General features: G+C 43.2%; 1 protein-coding gene across 8 annotated transcripts in view; it reads right to left on the reverse strand.

The window, feature by feature from the left end:
• The window catches only part of LOC126184939 (serine/threonine-protein kinase MARK2-like), a 297,700-nt gene that overhangs the window by 136,215 nt on the left and 137,512 nt on the right, over positions 1-23,973 (reverse strand). For all 8 annotated transcript variants that reach the window (XM_049927665.1, XM_049927649.1, XM_049927638.1 and 5 more), the window contains 2 exons: positions 22,645-22,797; positions 2,770-2,823 (listed from right to left, as the gene is read on the reverse strand). In XM_049927665.1, coding sequence (XP_049783622.1) covers positions 2,770-2,823; positions 22,645-22,797 — 207 coding nt within the window. The remainder of the gene's footprint in view (positions 1-2,769; positions 2,824-22,644; positions 22,798-23,973) is intronic.

A 23,973-nucleotide genomic window follows, 5' to 3' on the forward strand; every position in this document is an offset into this window, starting at 1 on the left:
CAAGTTGGAGGGAACAGCTTGGAGGTTATGAGAGCAGCAACAGGGTGGCATGAAGGCAGTAACAAGGCAGAAGCGAGAAGCGCAGCAGTGGCGCATTGAAAGGTGGTGGTAATATTGAGGAGAAAAAGGGTGCATGCGACGGCAGCTTGGAAGTGGGGAGCAGCTCGTGGTGGGGATAGTGGGGGAGTGGGGGGGGGGGGGAGGGGGGGTTGCTCGGTGGTGCTGCTGCTGCTTAGTGGCAGCTACAGGACAGAGTCGAATGACCAAACGAAATGGGTGAGAAGTGAGGAGAGGAAGGGTCGATGGGGACAACAAGGTGGAAAGTGCGGGAGGGGAGGGAAGAAGGGGGGGAGGGAGGTGGTGACATTGCGGACAGGATTGGGTGCCCAGTGACTACAGTGGGGACTGAGGGGAATGCTGTGTGATGACAGTGCGGACAGGGTTGCAGGAAGGGGGGAGGGGGTGGGGCAAAATGGCAATGGGTTGGAGAGAATGTGGGGGTCGATACATGGTGGTGGCGACAGGGCAGAGTGCGCGGCGCATACAGTGGTGGCGACAGGGTGAAGTATGTGGCATACGTGGTAGCTTTGGGTCGGGGCGCACGGTGATGGCAGCAGGATGTATATGCTGGCGAGCAAAAATATTCACAAATTTCCTGGTTGAAAATACGCTTTTTCCCAGGTGAAAACACTGTTTATCCAGGCGAGGATACACTTTCTCTGTGTTAAGTGGCTTTGTGCTTCACCCTGGAATCGTAAAACCTGTCCCTGGCACTTTAGGAAATGAAACACAGGAAAAAGAAAATGATGTGTTTTGGAAAGATCTTTGATGCACAGCAGATTTTCGTATTCCAAAAATATTATTCCACCAAACTTAGCACATTAGTTTCTGAATCACTGAAATCGAGATTGTGAGGCACTTCTGTTAGTCAGTCATTGCTCAGGATATGTTACGTCGCCAGCAAATGACAACTTATATTCAGAGTATAGGACACTTGGAGTCGGCTAACACCAATATCACTGTTAAGTTGCACGAACACACAAATACTGAAGTTCCTTGTTTAAATTTATAAGTGTATAGTGTACATACAAGAAAAGCTACACTTACTCATATAATTTTTTCTAGCGTAAATTACCCCTCTGCAATATATCAAACACAAACATGCTGGTAAAATCTGAAATAATGGTACCAATGGGTGGTCTTCTGTGTCCAAAATTTTTCTAAGTGGCTGTACTCAAAGTGTTAAGTTTTGAATGAGTCAAAAGCTTTACGATTCAAGAAAACTCACTGCACAGCCTCACTCAAAACATAATTAATCTAGTGTAAAAAGGAAATTTACTTTGAAAGCAGTGCTTCTTAAACCACCATTCACAGTTCTTTTCCGCTACCTGTTAGAAATTTTTGGTCAGTTTGATTAGTTGCCAGAGAGCACCAAAAGACAAAATTTACTTCGCTTGTGTAGCTATGATAATGTGCAAAGCCCTTGCTTAGTCTTTGCTCCGCTCATACATCTTTCTTCCCTTTTCTGTTTGGAATTTCATATGTAATGGGGCATCAGCGCAGCATGTTGTTTGCAGGGGACAAATAGTCACTGTACATAGGGCAATTGTTTTATATATCGTATCTAGATAAGGAATGCAAAATTAGAGAGCAGTCCTTGGCACAATATTCATTCCAAAATTAGACTCTGTAACTCAGGAAACTGTATAATTGGCAGTTCATATTTTACACCAGGAGTAAATATAAAGCCAGTTACAATGATACACAATGTGTGCTCCCAGTCTGTAATCTACTGAAGAACTGCGTTTAGTAAATTTAAGCTGTAAACAACTCAAATTAAGAAATAATGTTAAGCATAGAGAAGGTACCCGACAAGCACTGAAACATGTCTTGTGATTGAAAAATATTGTGTTTCACAGAAAACATATAATTCTGCTGAAGCTCTTCAGTGTGGTTTTTATCAAGCCAATTCTCGTGGCGTACCATTACTGTATTCTCTCATGTTTGGCTCTTTATTATGGCATAATGCCATATGTACCAGAAGATTAAAACGCGCACTGTAAATTCAGTGACCAGTTGAAACTGGGTAGTATTATGGACTGAAACATTTCGTTCCAAATAAACTGACTGCCTCTGCAGATAAGATTAATAAAAGGCAAATTTCTTTAGCAAACCAACAAAATTAACTTCCCAGGCAGAAATCTGTTTTGTTTTCACTGAATGTTAAAGCTGTAAATGAAGGGAGAACAGCAATTTAACTAAACGTTAACACAGGTCATGTGGACACCACTCCCCACTACAAGTCTGACTTCCCTGCACATGCACAAATCTGGCAGCTGGGCACCTCAGAAAAACTTTTCCAGGTAGCATCTGGCTGCTTGCATTGACTGCTTATACATTTGACAGCCACACTTAAAGTGGGGCAGCAACAGGGCGGAGAGGGGAAATGGGGTGGGGCAGCGACTGGACGGAGAGGGGACACTGGGCAGGGTGGCAACAGTGTTGTTATCATCTTAATTTAGACACGTATTCATAGTTCATAGTTACATTGCAGAATATAGTAGCAGCAGGAATATAACAATAACATATTCAAGTTTTTAACTTTAATAGAAGTATTATATTATATCACTGCTTCCACACCCCCCCCCCCCCCCCCACCCCACCAACCTAGAAAATTTAATGCGCATTCAATCTTATCTATCACAGATATGGGTATAGTTTTGTAACGTTAATTTAAAGAAGACTTGTCTATAGATAAATTTCATTTACCTTTTGCAGGCTCCCAGGGTTCAGTTGTGTTTTATCAATTATTTTTATGGCTACCTGTAAAACAAGAGAGACTATAATGAAACAAGAAATACTAAAATATTTACCTCAAAATATGTTGTACATAAATATTAATATACCAAAGGTTTGTTTTGCAGTGATCAAGTTGATCTACTTTCACTGAGAAACAACATGGAGCAGGCATTGACCGTGCTTTAGGACAGGTAGTAATATCCATTGTTCTTAGAAATAGTGTACACAAGACATAATATGTTTGAAGTCTAATATAAAGAATGTTTGGGCTGCATATTCGTATTTCACAGCACACACACAGTAGAAAACTGGCAGTGCAAAACACAGTATGAAGTTCCTATACACTATAAAATGAGTATGGATGTCAATGTTTAGAAAAGAAAGCTATAATCTAGGACAAAGCTAGAACCATGTGCCTACAACAAATTAATTAACAACAAGTTTTCTACACAAAGCAAAACACTTAAATTATTTCAGCTTTCATGGGAAGAAAGAAATATCTGAAAATTTTATTATCTTAACCATCTCAAAATACATTTCTGTGAATTGACATTACAATACAAATAATATGAAAGATAGGTACTACCACTCTGCACTTGAAATGTGTTCTCTTATATTTACTGCCTCCATTAAATTTTCTCTACATGTGTTACGTGCCTGGTTGCTGCAGTTTACAAGCTCGACATCTATGTGATTTCCAACAATGATAATTCACATTGTGAAGGGACTTTTCACTGTTGACCCACTATGTACACAAACAAAGTATGAAGTGTGTGAAAAAATAGTAAGACTGATATTTTATTTACTGAAGTTTTTATTGCTTTCCAAAAACAATAATTTGTCCCCCTCAAATTAGTTCCCTTGGGCAGCTTTACATCAGTGGAGCTGTCGTTTCCACCCTTGGTAGCAGTGCGGAAAGGATTCAACTGGAAGGGACTTTAACATGTCGGACACTTTGTTTTGAATATTCTCTAGAGTCTCAATATGACATCCTTTCAAGATATTTTTCAATGTCAGGACAAGAAAAAAGTCACAAGGACTCAGATCAGGTGGTTTGGGTGTCTGTGGAACAACAGGAATGCCTTTCGAGGTAAAAAATTCTGTTATGAAAGTGTCCGTATGACATGGGGCATTGTCATGATGGCCACTTGCCTGCAATGTATGGCCTCACTCAATTCACCTTTTACCTGAGCCTTTCAACTACATACGTTACACACGCATATACTTTCCACCAAACACTGTTGATCGTAAAGATTGGCAGCAGTGATAGAGGCATGAAACTATAGCATCTGAGCTTTATTTCAAATTTACACTTTACACATTGTACAGAAATTCACTGAGCCGACATCTAATTGGTTGGTTGCTTTAAAAGAGAGGGGAAGGGACCAGACTGCTAGGTCATCTGTCCCTTATTCCAAATAAAAGAATGCCACAAGAGTGAGAATAAAACAAGCAAGACTGACAACACAAAACGGAGAGAAAGGAAAAACCACAAGAAAAACAGAAGGGCAACAAACACTTCAATGGACAGAAGGGGAGAAGAAAACCACAGAAACACAAGAAGCAAGTAGAAGAGATTAAAACAACAAAACAGATTACCATGGCTGGCTGTCCATGAGAATAAAAAGGAGAATCCAGCCACATTAAAACCTCCACCCTAAAAGTACAATGGTGGAGGACACAGAGGGACAAAGGACATGTGCTAAAACTTAGATCAAATGATAAAACCCATCCTCACGAATAAAATGTAAAACTAAATCTGCCGATGAGGTGTTGTCAGATAAAATTAGCAGCAACAATTCCGGTAACCGAAGATTTCGTCACAGGGCAGTCAAGTGGGACAGTGCACCAGAATATGGGCCACTGTCACCTGGGTGCTGCATTGAAACTGAGGCGGATCTTCACAGTGCAGGAGGTAGCTACAGATCGCCCAAGCATGGCCAATGCGGAGCTGACAGAACCACAGAGTCCCTGCGAGAGGCCCACATGGAGGACTGCCACACTTTCGTAGTCTCCTTAATGGCATCAGTTTGTTGTGTGTACTGCGGTTATGGCATTCCGTCTCCCAAAGCCAAAAACGTGGTGGCGTAAAAACAAATGCAGATCAGTTATTGGAATGCCGATCACAATAAGTGGTTTCCTTATATCCTGTTTGGCCAGCCCGTTGGCAAGTTCATTGCCTGGGATGACGACGTGTCCTGGAGTCCACACAAACAAGCACTGGACGACAGGACTGGTCCAGGGCACAGATAGATTCCTGGATGGACGCTACCTAAGGATGACGAGGGTAGCACTGGTCGACAGTTTGTAGGCTGCTCAAGGAGTCAGTACACGAGAGATGGCCACTAGCACTGCTGTGAATACATTGCAGCCACCGGGCAAGGAATGCTGTTCAGAATGACCTCTGTGGATGTAGGTCAAGCCAACTTGACCATCAGCCATTGAGCCGTTGGTGTAAACCATTTCAGAGAGGAAGTGACAGCGGAGAGCAACAGGAGTAACTGCGTCCATAGGGTCATGCGAAAGATCTAGATGAATCTGCAGCCTAGGTGTACACCATGGAGATGTACGCGGACGGACCTGATTGGGAGGTGGTAAAGGGAAGGACTCCAGTTCAGACAGAAGGGATCATATGCGAACCGCAATCATTAGCCCTGACCTAGGCCTCCGATGCAGGAGATGAACTCCCCGGGTGGAAAAAGGAGACGATAATTTGGATGCGCAGGAGAACTACGAATGTGTGCAACGTAACTGGCGAGCAGTTGTGCACATTGGATCTGGCCTCCACCAGGACACTGGTCACCGGACTCCTAAAAGCTCCCGTCACTAGGCGAAAGTGACAGTGGTGCACTGGGTTGAATAAACACAACGCTGAGGGTGCCTCCAAACCATAAACCAGACTCCCATAGTCAAGGCGGGATTGAACAACGACTTTGTAGAGCTGCAGCAGAGTAGAGCCATCTGCACCCCAACTGGTGTTGCTCAGGCAGGGGAGGGCACTGAGATGCTGCCAGCACTTCCCCTTAAGCTGACGAAGGTGAGGTTGCCAAGTCAATCGGGCATCGAAAACCACTCCTAAGAATCGATATGATATGTCTCCACTACAGTGAGTGGACAGTCATTAAGGGAAGGTTCTGGGTCCGGGTGAACGGTACGACGCCGATGGAAGTGCATGACAAGACTTAATGGCAGAAAACTGGAAGCAACGGGCGAGAGTGCATGACTGCAGCTCATGGATGGCTCCCTGTATGCGCTGCTCAGCAACACCAGTACTGGTGAAGCAGTACGAAATGCAGAAGCCGTCTGCATACAGATAGGGTGAGATAGACTGCCCTCAGCTGCTGCTAGACCATTAATGGCCACTAAAAATAGTGATACACTCAATACAGAGCCCTGTGGGAACCCATTCTCCTGGATATGGGGGGAACTATGTGAGGCACTAACTTGGACATGGAAAGTACAAAGCAACAAGAAATTCTGGATAAAAATTGGGAGTGGGCCTCAAAGGCCCCACCCGTATAACGTGGCAAGGATACGATTTTGCCAGGTGATGTCATACACTTTGCGTAGATCAAAAAATATGGCTACAAGGTGTTGGTGTCTGGGAAATGCTGTTCAGATGGCAGACTCGAGGGACACAAGATTATCAGTGGTAGAGCACCGCTAGTGGAAGACGCCCTAACATGGAGCCAGTAGGCCACGTGACTCCAGGACCCAACCCAACTATTGACACACCATACATTCCAGCAGCTTAACAAGAATGTTGGAGAGGCTGATGGGCTGATAGCTATCCACATCAAGTGGGTTTTAACCAGGTTTGAGCACTGGCATGATGGTGTTCTCCCACCAGTGCGATGGAAAGATGCCATCGCATCAGATCCGGTTGAGGATCATAAGGAGATGTCGCTTGTAGTCAGACGTGAGATGTTTAATCATCTAACTGTGGATCCTATCCGGCCCAGGAGCTGTTTCGAGGCAATGTGCAAGTGCGCCGAGAAGCTCCCACTTTATAAATGGGGCATTATAGGGTTCACTGTGGTGTGTAGTGAACGTGAGAACTTTCCTTTCCATCCAACGTTTGAGGGTGCGACAGGCTGGGGGGGTAGTTCTCCGACACAGAGGCTCGAGCACAGTGCTCAGCAAAGTGATCCGCAATTGCATTTGCATCGGTACATAGCACGGCATTAATGGTAACGTCAAGGACACCTGTTGGGGTTGGTACCCAAAAAGACATTTGATTTTCGTCCAGACTTGGGAAGGTGACGTATGGCAGCCAATGGTCGACACGTACCACTCCCAACACTCCTGTTTCTGTCATTTTATAAGCTGGAATACATGGGCACAGAGCTGCTTATAAAGGCTAGAAGATGCTCTAGGGAAGGGTGTCGCTTATGTTGCTGTAGAGCTCACCAACACACAGTAATTGCCTCAGCGACTTCCGGTGACCACCAAGGAACTGTCTTTCGCCAGGGGCACCCTAAAGAGTGATGGAGCGCGTTTTCTGCCACAGGAACGATTCTGGTAGCCACTTGCTCCACCATCACATTGATGTTACCACGAGGGGGGGAGAGAACGGTGATATCAGAGGTGAAAGATAGCCAGTCCGCCTTGTTTAAAGCCCATTTGGACATGCATCCACGGGCCCTTACGCTGGGGCAGTGTCTGGAAGATGGGGAAGTGGTCCAAACCACACAGGTCATTTTGTGCTCTCCAGTGGATAGATGGGAGAAGTCTTGGGCTGCAAATTGATAAATTAATGTCCAAGTAACTACCATGAGCCACACTGAAATGTGTGGCGGCCCCGGTATTTAAAATGCAGAGGTCGAACTGGGATACGAAAGTTTCAACATCTCTGCCTCGGCAAGCAAGCATGGTGTCACCCCACAAGGTGCTATGGGCATTAAAATCTCCCAAAAATAGGGAAGGTTTAGGGAGTTGATCAATCAGTGCAGCTAATACATTCAAGGGTGCTGCACCATCTGGAGGGAGATATACATTGCAGACAGTTATTTCCTGTGTTGTCCATATTCTGACAGCCACAGCTTCAAGAGGGGTTTGAAGGGGCACAGTTTCACTACAGACTGGGTTTAGGACGTAAACACAAACTCCACCTGACACTTGATTACAGTTGCTACGGTTCCTGTAATATCTCTTATAGCCGCAGAGACCAGGGGTCCGCATTGCCGGGAACCAGGTTTCCTGGAGGGCAATGCCGAAAGCAGGTGTAAAGCTTAACAGTAGCTGTAGCTCAGCCAGGTGGCGGAAAAAACCACCGCATTTCCATTGGAAGATGACATCATCGTGGAACTGGGAAGGCATGGAACAGTCAATGAGGCAGTTTACACCTCAGGGTCACCTGCTGCCAGTGACATTTTGCCTGAGCAGTCTATATCCATTGTGTCTGAGGGTCCGACAAGATCCAGGTCCTCAGCGGACGCCAGAATTTCCGCCCGATCCTGAGATGCAGAGCTTGTAGGTAGTGCTGATGTGGTTGCCACTGCAAGTTCCTTGTTCTTGGGGATCTTCTTTTTGAATTTCTTGTGCTGTTCCTTGGGTTTCCCTGACTGGAAGGACTTCGCTGAATCTGTCTCGGGAGTGAGGATGAGCATGAAGCCCTACGACTAGCTGCTTTTGGGCTCTTCAGCCACTGGCAGGGATCATCTTTCTCATTAGCAGAACCCTGGGAAGGGAGTGACCCAATGGACCCCTTCCTAGCGAGAGGAGCCGAAGAAGACTTACGCTTCTCCAGCTCAGAAGCTCCCAAAGTAGGTGGTGCTGGAGCAGCAGGGAGGGAGATGCCCCCCCCCCCCCCCCCCCACCATCAAGGGGGCAGGTCTAGTCTCCCGTTTCTGAGGCGCAACAGGAATTTGAAGAAATGATGGGGCGACAACTGTTCTCGTAGCAGCGGCGTATGAGGTGGTCATAGACACAGGATGTAGGCGCTCAAATTTCATCTTAGCCTCAGTGTAGGTTAGTCGGTCAAGGGTCTTATATTCCATGTTTTTCCTCTCTTTCTGTAAAATCCTGCAGTCTAGCGAGCAAGGTGAATGATGCTCTCCGCAGTTGACTCAGATGGAAAGTGGGGAACATGGACTATTGGGATGTGATGGACGTCCACAATCTCAACAGGTGGGGCTGGAAGTACAGTGGGAAGACATATAGCTGAACTTCCAGCACTTAAAGCACCGCATTGGGGGAGGGGTATATGGCTTCACGTCACAGCAGCAGACCGCCACCTTGACCTACTCAGGCAGTGTGTCACCCTCGAAGGCCAAGATGAAGGCACCGGTGGCAACCTGGTTATCCCTCAGACGCCGATGGACGCACCGTATGAAATGAACAGCTCACTGCTCTAAATTGGCACATAGCTCATCGTCAGACTGCAAAAGAAGGTCCCTGTGGAATATAATAACCTGGACCATATTTAAGCTCTTATGGGGCGTGATGGTAACAGAAACATCCCCCAACTTGCCACAAGTGAGTAATGCATTGAGTTACTGCCAGAAATTCCACTTAAGCTGACAAAGGCGAGGAAGCAGAGTCAATCCAGCATTGAAAACCAGTCCTAAGAATCAATATGTCTCCATTATAGTAAGAGGATCATCAGTAAGGTAAAGTTCTGGTTCCGGATGAACAGTACGATGCAGGCAGAAGTGCACAACACACAACTTTGTGGCCGAAAACTGGAAGCCTCGGGCAAGGGCCCACGACTGCACCTTGTGGATGGCTCCCTGTAGGTGCCATTCAGCAACACCAGTACTGGTTGAGCAGTACGAAATGCAGAAGTTGTCTGCATACAGACGGCCCTACAGCTGCAGCTTGACCGTTAACGGATACTAAAAATAGAGAAACACTGAATACAGAGCCCTGGTGGGCCATTCTCCTGGATGTGTGGGGAACTATGGGAGCACCAACTTGGACCCGGAAAGTATGAAGCAACACGAAATAAAAATGGGAACAGGCCTTGGAGACTCCACTCGTATAATGTGGCAAGGATATGATGTCACCAGGTGGTGTCATATGCTTTTCGGAAGTCAAAAAAGACGGCAACAAGGTGTTGGTTTCTGGAAAAAGCTGTTTGGATGGCAGACTCAAGGGACACAAAATTATCAGTTGTAGAGGACCCAGGCAGAAACCGCTCTGGCAAGGAGCCAGTAGGCCACGTGACTCCAGGACCCAAGCAAGCTGCCGGCACACCATACGATCCAGCAGCTTACAAAGAATGTTGGTGAGGCTGATGGGCCGATAGCTAACCATCATCAAACGGGTTTTTGCAGGGTTTGAATACTGGTACGATCGTGTTCTCCCGCCGGTATGATGGAAAGACACCATCGCACAAGATCAGGTTGAAGGTCACGAGGAGATGTCACTTGCAGTCAGACGAGATATGTTTAATCATCTGACTGTGGATCCAATCTGGCCCAAGAGCTGTGTCGGGGCACTGTGAAAGGGTACTGAGGAGCTCCCACTCTGTAAATGGGGTGTTACAGGGTTCACTGTGGCATGTAGTGAATGAGAGGACTTTGCATTCCATCTGCCGTTTGAGAAGGCGAAAGGCGGGAGGGGGGGGGGGGGGGGGTTAGTTCTCTGCCGCAGAGGCGTGAGCATAGTGCTTAGGAAAGTGCTTGGCCGTCGCGTTTGCATTGGTAGGTAACATGCCATTTATGTTAACACTGGGAACACCTGTTGGGGTCTGGTACCCAAAAACTCGTTTGATCTTTTCCCAGACTTGGGAGAGATAACTCTCGACCATTGGCTACCATACGTCACCTTCCCAACACTGCTGTTTCCGTCTTTTCATAAGCTGGCGAACACGGGCACGGAGGCGTTTGAAGGCTACGAGTTGCTCCAGGGAAGGGTGCCACTTATGCCACTGTAGAGCTCGTCGACGCTCCTTAATTGCCTCAGCGACTTCTGGCACCCACTAAGGGACTGTCTTTTGCCGGGGACACCCTTAAGAACAAGGGATTGCATTTTCCACCACCAAAACCATCGTTGTAGTTACCTGCACAACCACCACATCAATGTTACCATGTGGGGAAGATTAAACGGTGACAGCAGAGGTGAAAGCATCCGCCTTGTTCAAAGCCCACCTGGGTAGGCATCTGTGGGCATGATGCCATGCCAGTGGCAGGAAGATGGGGAAGTGGTCACTACCAAACGGGTCGTCATGTGCTCTCCAGTGGATAGACGGGACAAGGTCAGGACTGCAAACCGAGAGATCAATGGCCAAATATGTGTCATGTGCCACACTGATATTTGGGGTGGGGGGGTGGGGGTGGGGGGGGGGGGGGACAGCACACCAGTAATTAAGATGCAGAGGTTGATGCCGAGCTGGGACAGTAAATTTTCGGCATCTCTGCCTTGCCCAGTAAGCATGGTGCCACATCACAAGGGGTTATGGGCGTTAAAATCTCTTAAAAGCAGGAAAGGTTTAGGGAGTTGATCAATCAGTGCAGCCAATGCGTTCACGGGTACTGCACCATCTGGAGGAAGATGTACATTGCAGACAATTATTTCCAATGTTGTCCTTGTCCTGACAGCCACAGCTTCAAGACGGGTTTGAAGGGGCACAGGTTCACTGCATACCAAGTTCACGACATAAGACACAAACTGCACCTGACACTCTGTTATAGTCACTACGGTTCTTGTAATATCCCCTGTAGCCGTGGAGGGCAGGGGTCCGCATTTCTGGGATCCAGGTTTCCTGAAGGCCAATGCAGAAAGCAGGTGTAAAGCTGTTGCTCAGCCAGGCGATGGGAAAAACTGCCGCAATTCCACTGGAGGATGATGTTATCGTGAGGCTAGGAAGCCATGAACCACACTAGGAGGCAGGTTATGCCTCAGGGTCACTTGATACCACCGATTGACTATTTGTAGCTATTTCTATGGTGGATGAAGCATCAGTGAGATCCAGATCCGCAGGGGACGCCAAGATCTCCACCGCATCCTCAGATGCAGGACTGAAACGGAGAGGGAGTGGTAGTGTTGGGGCCACCAGAGGGTCCTGCCTCTTAGCAGACTAATTCTTAGTTTGCTTGCTCTCTCGCTTCTCTTTAGGGGTTTGCTGGGAAGATTTGTCCGAAGCAGCTTCAGGCACCTTATTGGCTTGGAATATCAATGGGTGAAGTAAACTCATTTTTGTGTGTGTGTGTTTCTCTCAACAAGCCTAAAATAACACTTTAATGGTGCTGAGCATGTGAAGAGTGGCTCATCAGAAAAGCATTAAACAATAACAGCAATGATGACAGAAGTTTGTTATTAAGCAGATGTCCACATTTATGTTTATGGTTTAACCATTTAGCTGCTGTGATGTTTTCGATTTAATTCACATTCATCAATTTTTGCTTTTTTCTGGGCGAGCACAAAGGATGATCTCTCAAAAATGTACCTTCTGAATGCATAATTTGTGGTTGCAGCATGTCGGAAAATAGTTTCATTACCTTGTACACAGACATGAATTTCAATTTTTTCTGAGGTTTTGCTTGCTGTTACACATCTGTGATTTTTTAAGAACCGATGAATTGATTACCACAAATGGTTGTATAAATATTTTACTGTACATTTAATTTCATACACTTAGACAGATTTTATACAAAGTATTGGAGAAGAATGCAATTTTTAATCATATATGCCAATTACATGCGTTTTTGCTCATATTTTGAGAGGGGTTCAACATTTTCCTCGATTGTGTGTTTTTTAACATTTTCCTCAATTGTGTGTATTTTTTTAAAATGCAGAAAAACGTAAAATAGGGATTTTAAATATAAAAAAGGTAAAGCATGGGGGAATCGTCTCTCTCTCTCTCTGCTTCATAAACAGTGTTTTCATCACTTTCATGTCTACCATCCTGCATATTCAGCAGCTCCTCATTACTTTTCCAATGCTCTGAAGCTTTCACACACTTAAGCAAATGAATGGAACATGTCTTCTACAGAGTTGGAGACAGTATGCACCGTTCACTACAGCAAACAGAATAGTAATGTTTTCAGAACTTGTACTGCATTTGTCACTGGTGTGACAGGTAGATAATGAGAAAGTGCTAAACAGGGTGCCCAGCATAGACACACCACATCCGATGTTATGCAGGCGCTACACTTTCCATGTACCATTAGGTTAAGGATGTAGTGCAAGTGCCTATAGAAACAGCTGGAAGGTGAAAGTGGTTTTTTGACTTATCTTTCTTAAAGTACTGTACCATCAACACAGCAAAGAATAACCAACCAATATGAGAGGTCTTCCACATTCATGGCAATGCCTCCACCCATATTGCTGTCACACTTCTCGGAAAGTGTATACTCTCCTTAAAGCGAGAGCTGAGTGTGACGTGTACAGGGCAATTCAGGAGGAATGTCACATAGTTTAAGAGATGATTCTACATGTGAAGGAAAAAAAAAAACTTTGAACATGTGGCTGTATTTTCAGTCAGAATGAATATGAAGACAAGTGTGAACATTACTTACCGAAAAGCAGTGTAGGGTTGTGGTGGACACAATAATGGTGTGACAGATTACTGACCACGCAAAAAAAATTGATTCAAATGGCTCTGAGCACTACGGGACTTAACATTTGAGGTCATCAGTCCCGTAGAACTTAACTAACCTAAGGACAGCACACACATCCACGCGCGAGGCAGGATTCGAACTTGCGACCATAGCAGTCTCGTGGTTCCCGACTGAAATGCCTAGAACCGCTCGGCCACACCAGCCGGCGACCCATACAAAAGGTGTGAAGCACTTCTCCAACATATGGCAGCACTGTAATGTCACACCTAGGCAACAGCGGCAAGAATACATAGTGTACAATCATAGGTTAGATCACTGAGCAGTCGTGAGGCTTTGTACGCACTGTATGCGAACAATGTTTAATTGATTAAGTTCATTGTGTCTGAATACCAACATGTCGCATAATATTCACCCATGCAGAATACGCAGACATATTGTTTGTGTATGGGTATTGTAATGGCAGTGCCCTTGGAGCTAGACAGAATGCCAGAGATGTTTCCTTGATTGACAAACCCCCCATTCCAAGGTATTTCCTAGGGTTTTTCGAACATTATCCAGTGTACACAACAGAATGTAAGGCCATCCAGTCAGTTGAGGAAAGGCTAGACATTATTGTAATGGTATAATGGAGTCCCACCACAAGTACTGGGCACCTTAGTCATCAGTTCGATATTCCACAAGCGCGCGTGTGGAATACGTTACATTCCAGTGGCTTGTACGCATTCCATGAGCAGCTCATGTAACATCTGCATCCAGGTGACTCAGTAAGCAGTCTAAAATTTTGTGAATGGGTGAGCATATGCAGTACACTTTATTTACAGACGAGGCTACATTTACAAGCAATGGTATTAAGAACACTCGCAATTCTCGTAATGGGCTATGGAGAACCCACATGACATTAGGAAGACAAGATTCCAAGTCAGGTTCTCGGTGAATATATGGAGTGGTACGATCGATGCTCTTGTAATAGGCCTGTGTTCCTGCCAAATTGCAGGAGAGCTGCAGCATATGCAAATTTCCTGACAGGAGATCTACCTGCATTTTTGGAAGATGCGACATTGGAGCAACAATGGCAAATGTATGGGCAAAATGATGGCTCACTGATCCAGTGTACCAGTCGAGTATCCCAATATCTGAATAATACATTTTCTGAACAGCGTATTGGCCATGGCCGACTCATTACCTGCCCTGCCAGATCACCTGATCCACTCCATTATACTTTTGTTTATGGAATTAGTTAAAGAGGGATATGTGAAGAACTTCTTGTTCACATTACCAATGCTGTTGCATGCATTAAAGCCAACTAAGATGATAATCGATATGCAAAACCCTCCAATGCATTGACAAGTGCATCGTGTGGGTGGTGGCCTATTTCAACACCTCTTCTTGCACGGATCAGTCACACATCCCATCATTATTCTGTTCACCATAGTGCCTATACAGCATTTCAGTAATATTCTCTCGTCTTCATTATCATTCATGGATGTGAGTAGGCATCAAACTGCTCCAGTTCCATAATGACTGTTCAATCAGACGCATGTTCATAGCACTTTCTCAGTTTATTTTCACATGTAGAATAACCACACAAATTATGTGACATTCCTCCTGAATCACTCTGTATCTAGTCTCTAGAAACAGAGATTTCCTGTATGGACGAAGGCATTCTCATGAATGAGAAAGTTCTGTTTAAATGGTTGGTTTTGCCATGTGCTGTGTTGATGGTGCAATTCTCAAGGAGAGAAGATGAGGGGTACAAGACAGTTATAATGAGTTTCAAGCACCTTGCAGCTGTCAAGAATCATGGCTTTCTGTGGAGCTAGCTTACCTTACCTTCCCCTCCCTTCCCTTCCCCTCCTCTCCTCTCCTAGTTTGTTTTCACTCAGGTGCGTGTAGCGAAGTACTCAAGTTTCATCTCAAGTGATGAGGCAGTTAAAAATGCATCCCTTTCATCTACAAACACTGACCAGGACATTTTAAGTTGTTCAGTCAAAGGTCAAGGTGGCATGGTTCCTATGTGATAATGATATGGCAGTTCCCATAATTTAATTCCACTGACAAGCATTTCCGGAAACCCCCCTAGATCACAAATAATATTGATTTTTTTTTTAAATATTTATCCACAGGAGTTTACAACTCATTTATGGTGCTCTTTGAACTCCTTTTGCTAAGCAAGCATGTAATACTGAAAGTTTTTCATGACCTAACAAAATCTGATAATGGCATGGTGTGCAGCTTTCCAGACTTGTTGCTCAGACATTGCGAGCAGAGACCAAACTAGGTGGCACAGTTGTTAGCACACTGTACTTGCATCCCGGAGGGCGACTGTTCAAATACGTGCCTGGCCATCCTGATTTAAGTTTTCCGCAATTTCCCTAAATTGGTTCTGGCAAATGCTGGGATGGTTCCTTTTCCCCATCCTTTCCTAATCTGATGCGACCGATGACCTTGCTTTTTGGTGCCCTCCCCCAAATCCACCTACCAACCATGAGCAGTAACGGCTTATGAAGGTCAACTGACTGTCATCCCCACTTGTATTACAACGGCCCCCTGTTCTCTCCCCCGTCCCAGTTTTTAACAGAAGCTACCATTCCCCCTAATCAAGAATAACTGTTCAGAACACAACATTATTTTAAATTTTATCTGTCATCATACTATTTTATCTGCTATCATACTAATGCTTGTTCCCTGGAAGCTGTCACTGGGATCACATGTTCATTCTAGTGCATTTTTCTGTCCTACAATGGTGTGCACTGCTGACAAAAATTACATCTAACACCCATAGGATACTCTATTTCACTTTCTATATTTCAAAGAAAGCTCGCTCCATATTTCACTGTTGCTTTCATACATGCAGGTAGACAATTTACTGCAAGTACCACAAGATGAAGGCATTCTCACAGAATCAAGACTGTTACATGGCACACATTACTGAAATTCCTCTCATGCCTTTAGCCTAATTTTCTCCTCGGAGTTAAAGGTTTCCCAGTAAGATGGTCAGGTGATTTCTGTGAGGCTGTTGTCTAACCATTCAAAGAGTTTGGAAAGATCTCCGATATCATAATACCTGAGTATCTCAATGAGAATACTGTGAGCTACACAGTTAAATGCTTCGGCAAGTCACAGAAAAATAATAACTGGTAATATCATATCATATTTAAATTTTGTACATTCTGAATGGTGAAGAGAAAAATAGCATGTTCCGAGAATAGACCATTTGAAATCTAAGCCGAGATTGACTTAATGTCTTATTTTGAGAGAAGGGTGATATTGTTCCTGCATGTGTAATATTTCTAGTACCTTTGAGAAGCTGGTAAGTAGTGAAAATGGTTGGCAATGATTAATATCTGTCTTACTACCTTTTTTACCAAACATCATGTAAAGTCACTGAGTTAGTGTTGTTCTGAACTGTAACGTAAGCCTCCACCTCTTTATCATCCTTCCTTACTTATCCAGACAATTTCAAAGTAATAGGAAACCCTTCGTTATATTTCTGTCGCACATACTGAACAGCCTGCTGCTCCAATTCAAGAAACATATTTTGTTAAGTCCACTGAAAACTTGGCACGTGGAACTGTTGTTCTTTAATTATTCTTCATTAGACACCACCTACGAATACTCACTATTGTGACAACAACTTTTCTTTCTGCAGCAAAGTTGTTTGTGGTCTCTCCTTCATTGACTCACCGCCAACTCAATATTACCACTGTACTGCCTGTGTGAAGAAACTGTAATCCACAGACTTGTAGACCCATGTATCTCAATGAGGTCATGGTTGTGGTTTCTGTCTATTATCCATTGCTGCTATTTACTGGTCTTACAGAAATGACAATCTAAATGGAATGACAAGAGTATGTTCTCCTCTTGGCTTCCTGTTACTGAAATGGCATAAATAGGACCAGTTTGGGCCGACTATGCACTTCATAAGATGTTGGTAACCTTAAAAATCAACAGTACTGTGGAGTAGTAGAAAATTTTACGCAACATTATTGTGCAAAAATATGGACCATCTACGCCCTACAGGCTGCTTTATCACCAGCTGAAGCTCATGTTTCACTTTGTTGCGCCATGTTACAAATTACCCGCACAAACACATTTAACTTATAAATAATTTGTTTCCTGTACAAATGCGCACTTTTGTTGACAATTTGACTGTAAAGTTGGTTCAGTTCTGACTTCATTGCACATAGGGAAACTGCCATTTAAGCATGGAAGATATTCATAAAAAGCCGGGTACACAAGAGGCATTCCCGTGGTTTTCACTGCAACAACATTTGCTCCTTGCTCACCATTCCCTCCCAATAGTCAACCTGGTGCTCGACCAAGTTGGTGCCACTGCTTCCACTCCCAGTCCACGGAAATCATGAAATTAAATTTGTGTGTGACCTCAGCTACCAAAGCTTCATCTGCAAATGTAAAATAATCCTTGTATGAAGCTATTACTCAATGCTACAAATATTGAATTCAGCACCAATAGCATAATATGTGAATGCATGATGACCATGTATTTTCTGAATGATAGATTCGGGCAAAAAGACTTGTCTTGTACACAGGTAAAAAAAGTATGTTGACTACCTGACTGCTGTCATCTATTATTTGCTTGCTTTCTCACAAAATCAAGACCTCACGTTAATAGGAGTACAAAGCACTCTACCGAATTTCAATGTGAGTGAGTTTGTAACACACTGGGCACTAGACATTTATCGAAAGCAATTTTATAAACAAGTTCAGCAATGGTTTGTGATCATTCAGAGAACTGTTTGATTTATAGAGGTGGTTGTTGGCAGCATCTGTATTTCAGAGCACAAAGTACTAACTGACTTCATCAACAATTATAAAGCATTCATTAACAAACTATCTACAAGCATCTCTTCACTACTCTTGTACATAATTCTGATACAATCATAAAGGTCAGCCTACTTTTCTTCAGTTGACAACATCTTGAAGCATTTTTTCTATTTCTTACTGCTTAAAGAGCTAAGTGCAAGCCAATAGACACTTTTGGGATTTGTACATGTTAGCTGAGAATACAAGTGAATGTTCTTAACTAGTATTCCGATTTAGGTTCATAGATGTGATGCACTTCGCAAGCAAAAAGCCAAAAAACCCACAAAATTTATAACTGATTACAAAACCATACAATGCAGCAATTTTAATATGTGCAACAATGTGATAAAGATCTGTATCCAAATAAGTTAAAAATGCTCAGAAATCAGTTTGAGAGTATTGCTCATTGTACCACACCAAAATGATCTATAAGACAACTTCTGATCCCATTAGAAGTGTGGGCTGCTAGTTATGATCCTACAGCACATTAAGCTTCACAATGTTGAAGAGGGGAGAAAATCAACACATTCCAACCTAATTTACAGCTATCTGCTACAACAATGCGTAACTATCTCAATTTGTGGAAGTATTCTAACAACTGGGGTGTTTTCTGGATCGAAGCATAACTGCAATCCCAATCAGTCAGCAATTCTTACATACTACACTATCATATCATATATTCTGAAACAACAATATTTCATTCAAATTTGACTGAAATTTACCCCATGTATGAGAGTCTGAAATGAATTAAAAAAAAAAACTAAAACTTTTGTTGCTCTGTGACTATATCTCAATATACACGGTCCTGTCACATTAATGTGACCACCTGTCAAAGGCCTGAGTAACCAACTTTTGGAATGTGAAACACTGCCAAGACATGCAGGACGTCAGTGAGGTCCTGGAAGATATTGTCAGGAATCCTAAGCCATGCCGACTCCAGTGCCATGGACAGCCACTCTAGGTTTCTTGTTTGAGGATTCAACACGCGAACAGCCAGACTGAGGTTGTCCTATGGTAAACTCATCCTGGTGTTCTTTGAACCATGAAAAAATTTACTGTGAGCTGTATGACAAGCTGCATTATGTACTGGTAGATGCCGTTGTGGTAAGGAAAAACAAACTGCAAGTGGACATGGGTAAGGTCCATAAGGAAACATGCATACTTGTGCTGATTCAATGTGCTTTCCAAAATGGCGAGATCACCCAGGGAACCCCATGAAAACATTCCCCAGACCATAATGCTTCTTCCTCTGGTACAGACCCTTCACAAGATTTTGCAAGATAAATTCTTTCACATTTTTCCTGCTGCTGGAGTAAAAAACATGAATTGTCTGAAAAAGTCACCTGTTGCTACTCAGAGGACACCCAGTTGTACTGACGTTCAAATTCCAGCCTCCATAGCCAATGAACAGTAGTCAGCATGGGAGAATGAACCAGGTGCCTGCGGCAGAGGCCCATATGCATCAACGTTCACTGAACAATCACTGGTGATACAGTGTTGGCAGTAGTTCATGTGGTTGGTCAGCTTCTCACCAGTTGGACATCCATTCACTCAAACGCAACTCCACAGCCGTCGTTTAACCCTGTCATCTATGGCTTGTGGTGCACCACAGTTGCCTCTGCATCAGTTTTGGATAGCGACATTTTGCCATGCATGATATACTTTAACCACAGTGCCATGCCAAACAGTTTACAAGCTTAGCTGTTTCAAAAATGCTTCCTCCCTTGGTCCAAAAGACAATGAACATGCCCTTTGGTCATCAGGTAAATCAACCCGCTTCTGCATTACGACAAAGACTACACTATTTTCTGTGCCCGACATGCTTCATATACCCTCCACTGCCACCTGTTTTGTGCGAGTGGTTATTAGACGATAATGTCAGACATAGGTGATGATCACATTAACCAGACTGGACCATGTATTTCAGTTAAGTCATTGTGGAGATCACCTCAATTGCTTTTTGTATAGTATTCTCATACTGATAGTAACACAAATGAAATGGGAGCATTTCAATGTGATTACTGTTTACAACTACAAAGTATATTTCAGTGTGAAGCACAGCTTTGTGCAATAATCACAGTTTGGTGGCCAAGAGCAAAGTAAACCATCCTGTGGTACAGAATGCAGTTGAACACAACATGCTCGATTTCAATGGCTGCTTCACAACCCGAGCCATCCAGATCCTCCACTCCATCACCAGTTATTCAGAACTGTGCAGAAGAGCCTTATCCTTACAACACATTCTTCACTCCCGAAATTCTCCTGCCCTATTACCTCCACTCAACAGTTTCCACCCCCTGTCCCATCACCTCCTCCCTAGCCTTGTCCCCTCACCCTCTTTGTATGCTGCCCTATCTTTCCCCTTCCTCGCTCATCTCATCTCATCCCCCCCCCCCCCCCCCCAGCCTCCTGACACTGCATCTGTTGGCAGTCGAGCTCCTACACTGTATGCCGGACATGCTCTTCTCTTCCCCCACCTGTACCCTACTATCCATTGTCAGTCCCCCCCCCCCCCCCCCCCCCCAGATTGCTGCTTCCACTTTATCATTCTATGTGACAGTTGCATTCCAGCTTCCAGCTGGAGGTGGCTGTCATGTGCGCACGTGCACGCGTGCAACTGCAACTCAACGAAGCATCTTTACAGCAAGTAGCATCTATTTTTCCCTCATATTGTTGGTATTCCAACACACAGAAAACAATAAATCTCTCTGAAAACTGCTGAAGGTATATTTGATGCAAACAATTTGTAGACAAAAGGATCAGGCAGAAGTACTGACTGGAATATCTGAAAGGAGGAGGGCGGGGTACGGAGTGAGGAGTGAAAAGTAGATACTACAAATTAACAGTTATCAGAAGAAGATAACTCTAACAGTTTATATTTAAAAAGTTCCCTATGAACTACTACTTACTCTGCACCTTACACCCTACACCTTAAAATGGGTAGGGTGCCAAAATTTTTTTCACAACAGCTCTTTCTCTGGTCACTATATCTCTACTTTAACTATCTCCATACTAACAGCTGCCACATGCTGCCTTAAGATTAAAGCTGACATCTTACTTTGCCACTACAGCTATCATCTCACAATACAGCAGCATAATGACAGAGAGAGTGAAAACTTAAGGGCTGTGACAATTCCAGACTTCAATTTACAGTGTACTTGGCCAGTCAAGCACAATATTTAGTTTTAACCAACTGAGTTGGCATATGTGCAGTATGTCCCTATGTCGAAGTCAGTGGTTTTCAAACTTTCTGGGTCCATGCCTCCACGGACCTGAGCATAATCACCTGCAGCTCTTTTTCACATGACATCAGTCTTTCAAGTGTGGAATAAATAGAAGTAATTTCAAAACAAATGAATAATAATAGTAATTTCATTTTAACAACTGTTGATGTAAATTATTTTAATTAATTTATAATGTTCTTACATCTTATTGTTGCAACAAAATCAATAGCTCAACAAATGACTATTGTTCTTCAGTGGTAAGCACTAATGGAAGTTTTGTACTGAAAGGATCTCTGATCTAGTTCTGTTGACCAAACTGATCTGAAAATGCTTCAGAAAGTAAGTAGAGTTCAGTTAAATGATCCATGAATAAAGACTTTAAGTATTAAAGTACGGAAGTTCTTGTCTTCTAAAACTGTGTGACAAGCACAGAAAATGTAATGTACCTGCTTATTAGCCAAATTTTTCTTGATGAAGTGTGATGTTTCTTGCTCTTCACTACACAGTACGTGATTTACATTAAAAAAGAGGTTTGGAGTAGTCACTACTTGTTCAGGAATTTCTTTTTAACAGCAGGAAAGTATCCTCATGGTTTGTTTACCAAACTGCCATGATTTGACAACAAATGTGATTTCATTAGGAAATATGCAATAAGTTGCTAAGACTTTGAAATAAATGACACAAACTGGTCATTCTTAATTTCCAACATTAGTACGTGTAAAACTGAAATTCAAGGAACTGCCATCATACTTCCAGCATTTTAGCACTACAAAATGCATTTAAAAAGTTGTCTACACTGGAAGAGAGAGATGAATCACGGAAGACAGACAAAACAAAACACAATCTCATCTGTCGAAATTAAACTTCAAACTAATTCTTACTGAATAGAAACAAATCCGTAAGGCAAAAAAATATAACTACTATCTACTACACTGCATAGTAATTCCACTTGTCAGTTGTCACTACAAGCACATACATTGTTCCTGCCTGGGAACTATGATGGCCGTGCATTTCTCGGCACTGCAGTCTGGAACCGCGAGACCGCTATGGTCGCAGGTTCGAATCTTGCTTGGCATGGATGTGTGTGATGTCCTTAGGTTAGTTAGGTTTAACTAGTTCTAAGTTCTAGGTGACTAATGACCTCAGAAGTTGAGTCCCATAGTGCTCAGAGCCATTTGAACCATTTTTTGGGAACTATGATGCACAGTTTGAAAATCCCTGGTCTAATTTATTCTGAAAGAACCAAATGTGCTAAATCTACAGTCAAGTGGCAATGTATTGTTTATAAATACCTCTTTTCCAGTGGGCACATGCTTGGCCAATTTGACCTTGGCAAAATTTCCTTTTCCAATGGTCTTGAGCAACTTGTACTTCCCAATATGTGGCTCATCGGCTGTACGGCTGCGCGATGATACACGACTCGCTGATGACGCACTCTCACCCGTCTAGAAAACACAATTTTCAAATAATTAGCTGTAGCCAGCTTATGCTTGAAAGGATCAGCTTAAAAACTACATTCCCATTACAGCTTTCAGAATAACTTAAACCTGCTAAATGTGAGCCAGGTACCTTATGAATGCTGAAAATTAAAGTAGCAGAACTACCACAAATTGAGACATTCATTTTCTTTTCACTATACATAGCTGTATTATTTTAATAAGAATAAAAGGTTAACATATTTTTATTATGTGGAACTGTTTAAAAATGAAGGTGAATGTAAAAGAAACACAAAATATTTCCTTTTAATGTAACAATGGAGCAGCTTACATTTGTGCAAATGACTATGAGGGAGTCCAATGCTATTTATCAAATAAGTAGAGGCTTTCGTACCTTAATTGTTTATCGTATTTTCTGAGGTGGAGAGTGGGGTTAAGCCAAGCATTTGCCTTAACAACTGCCTAAAAACCACTCCCAGGCTGGCCACAGTACCAGCACAGTGGACACTTAACAGCAGCATAGATTTAAGCCGGGTCTTTTTCACCTACCTGCCTCACTAGCTATCATTCTATGCATTAAGCATTGTGAATAGGTATGTTACTGATGGCAAATTCACAGTGTTTTAAATTATATACTATGCACACATTCAGTGGCCAAATAGATAATTGTTTAAGTAATTACACTCCTTAGAGTCTGAAATTGAAACACATCAATAATGAACACACTGCTAAAAAATTAAATCTGAACCATTATTTTGAGAAGCATGTCTTTAAAATTGAAGTACAGATCAAGAAAATATACTAATACATTGATTTTTGCAGAGGTTCAAACAAACAATTTAATTTTAGATTTAATTTCCAATTCTTATGGCTGAAATATCCACACAATCTTCCAGCTATTAAGATTTCACCATACCATGAATGTGGTTGTTATCCATAGCATTATTTATTACTATTTGAATTACGATGTACCAAATGACAGGCACTCTTTGGCAGAACTTTCAGCAGGGAAACATGCAGTTGTACTATTCTCTTACTTTTTGGGTAGTGTGAGAAAGTATCTGACTACAAACTCAAGTATTCATATCAGTGCCCAGTGACAACACATTGCCCCCCCTCCCCTTCTTCTTCTTCTTCTTCTTCTTCTTCTTCTTCAGTTAACTTCTGATCTTTGGCATTGCTTTA

The sequence above is a fragment of the Schistocerca cancellata genome, chromosome 1 (genome assembly GCF_023864275.1).
Source record: "Schistocerca cancellata isolate TAMUIC-IGC-003103 chromosome 1, iqSchCanc2.1, whole genome shotgun sequence".
Classification (NCBI taxonomy): Eukaryota; Metazoa; Arthropoda; class Insecta; order Orthoptera; family Acrididae; genus Schistocerca; species Schistocerca cancellata.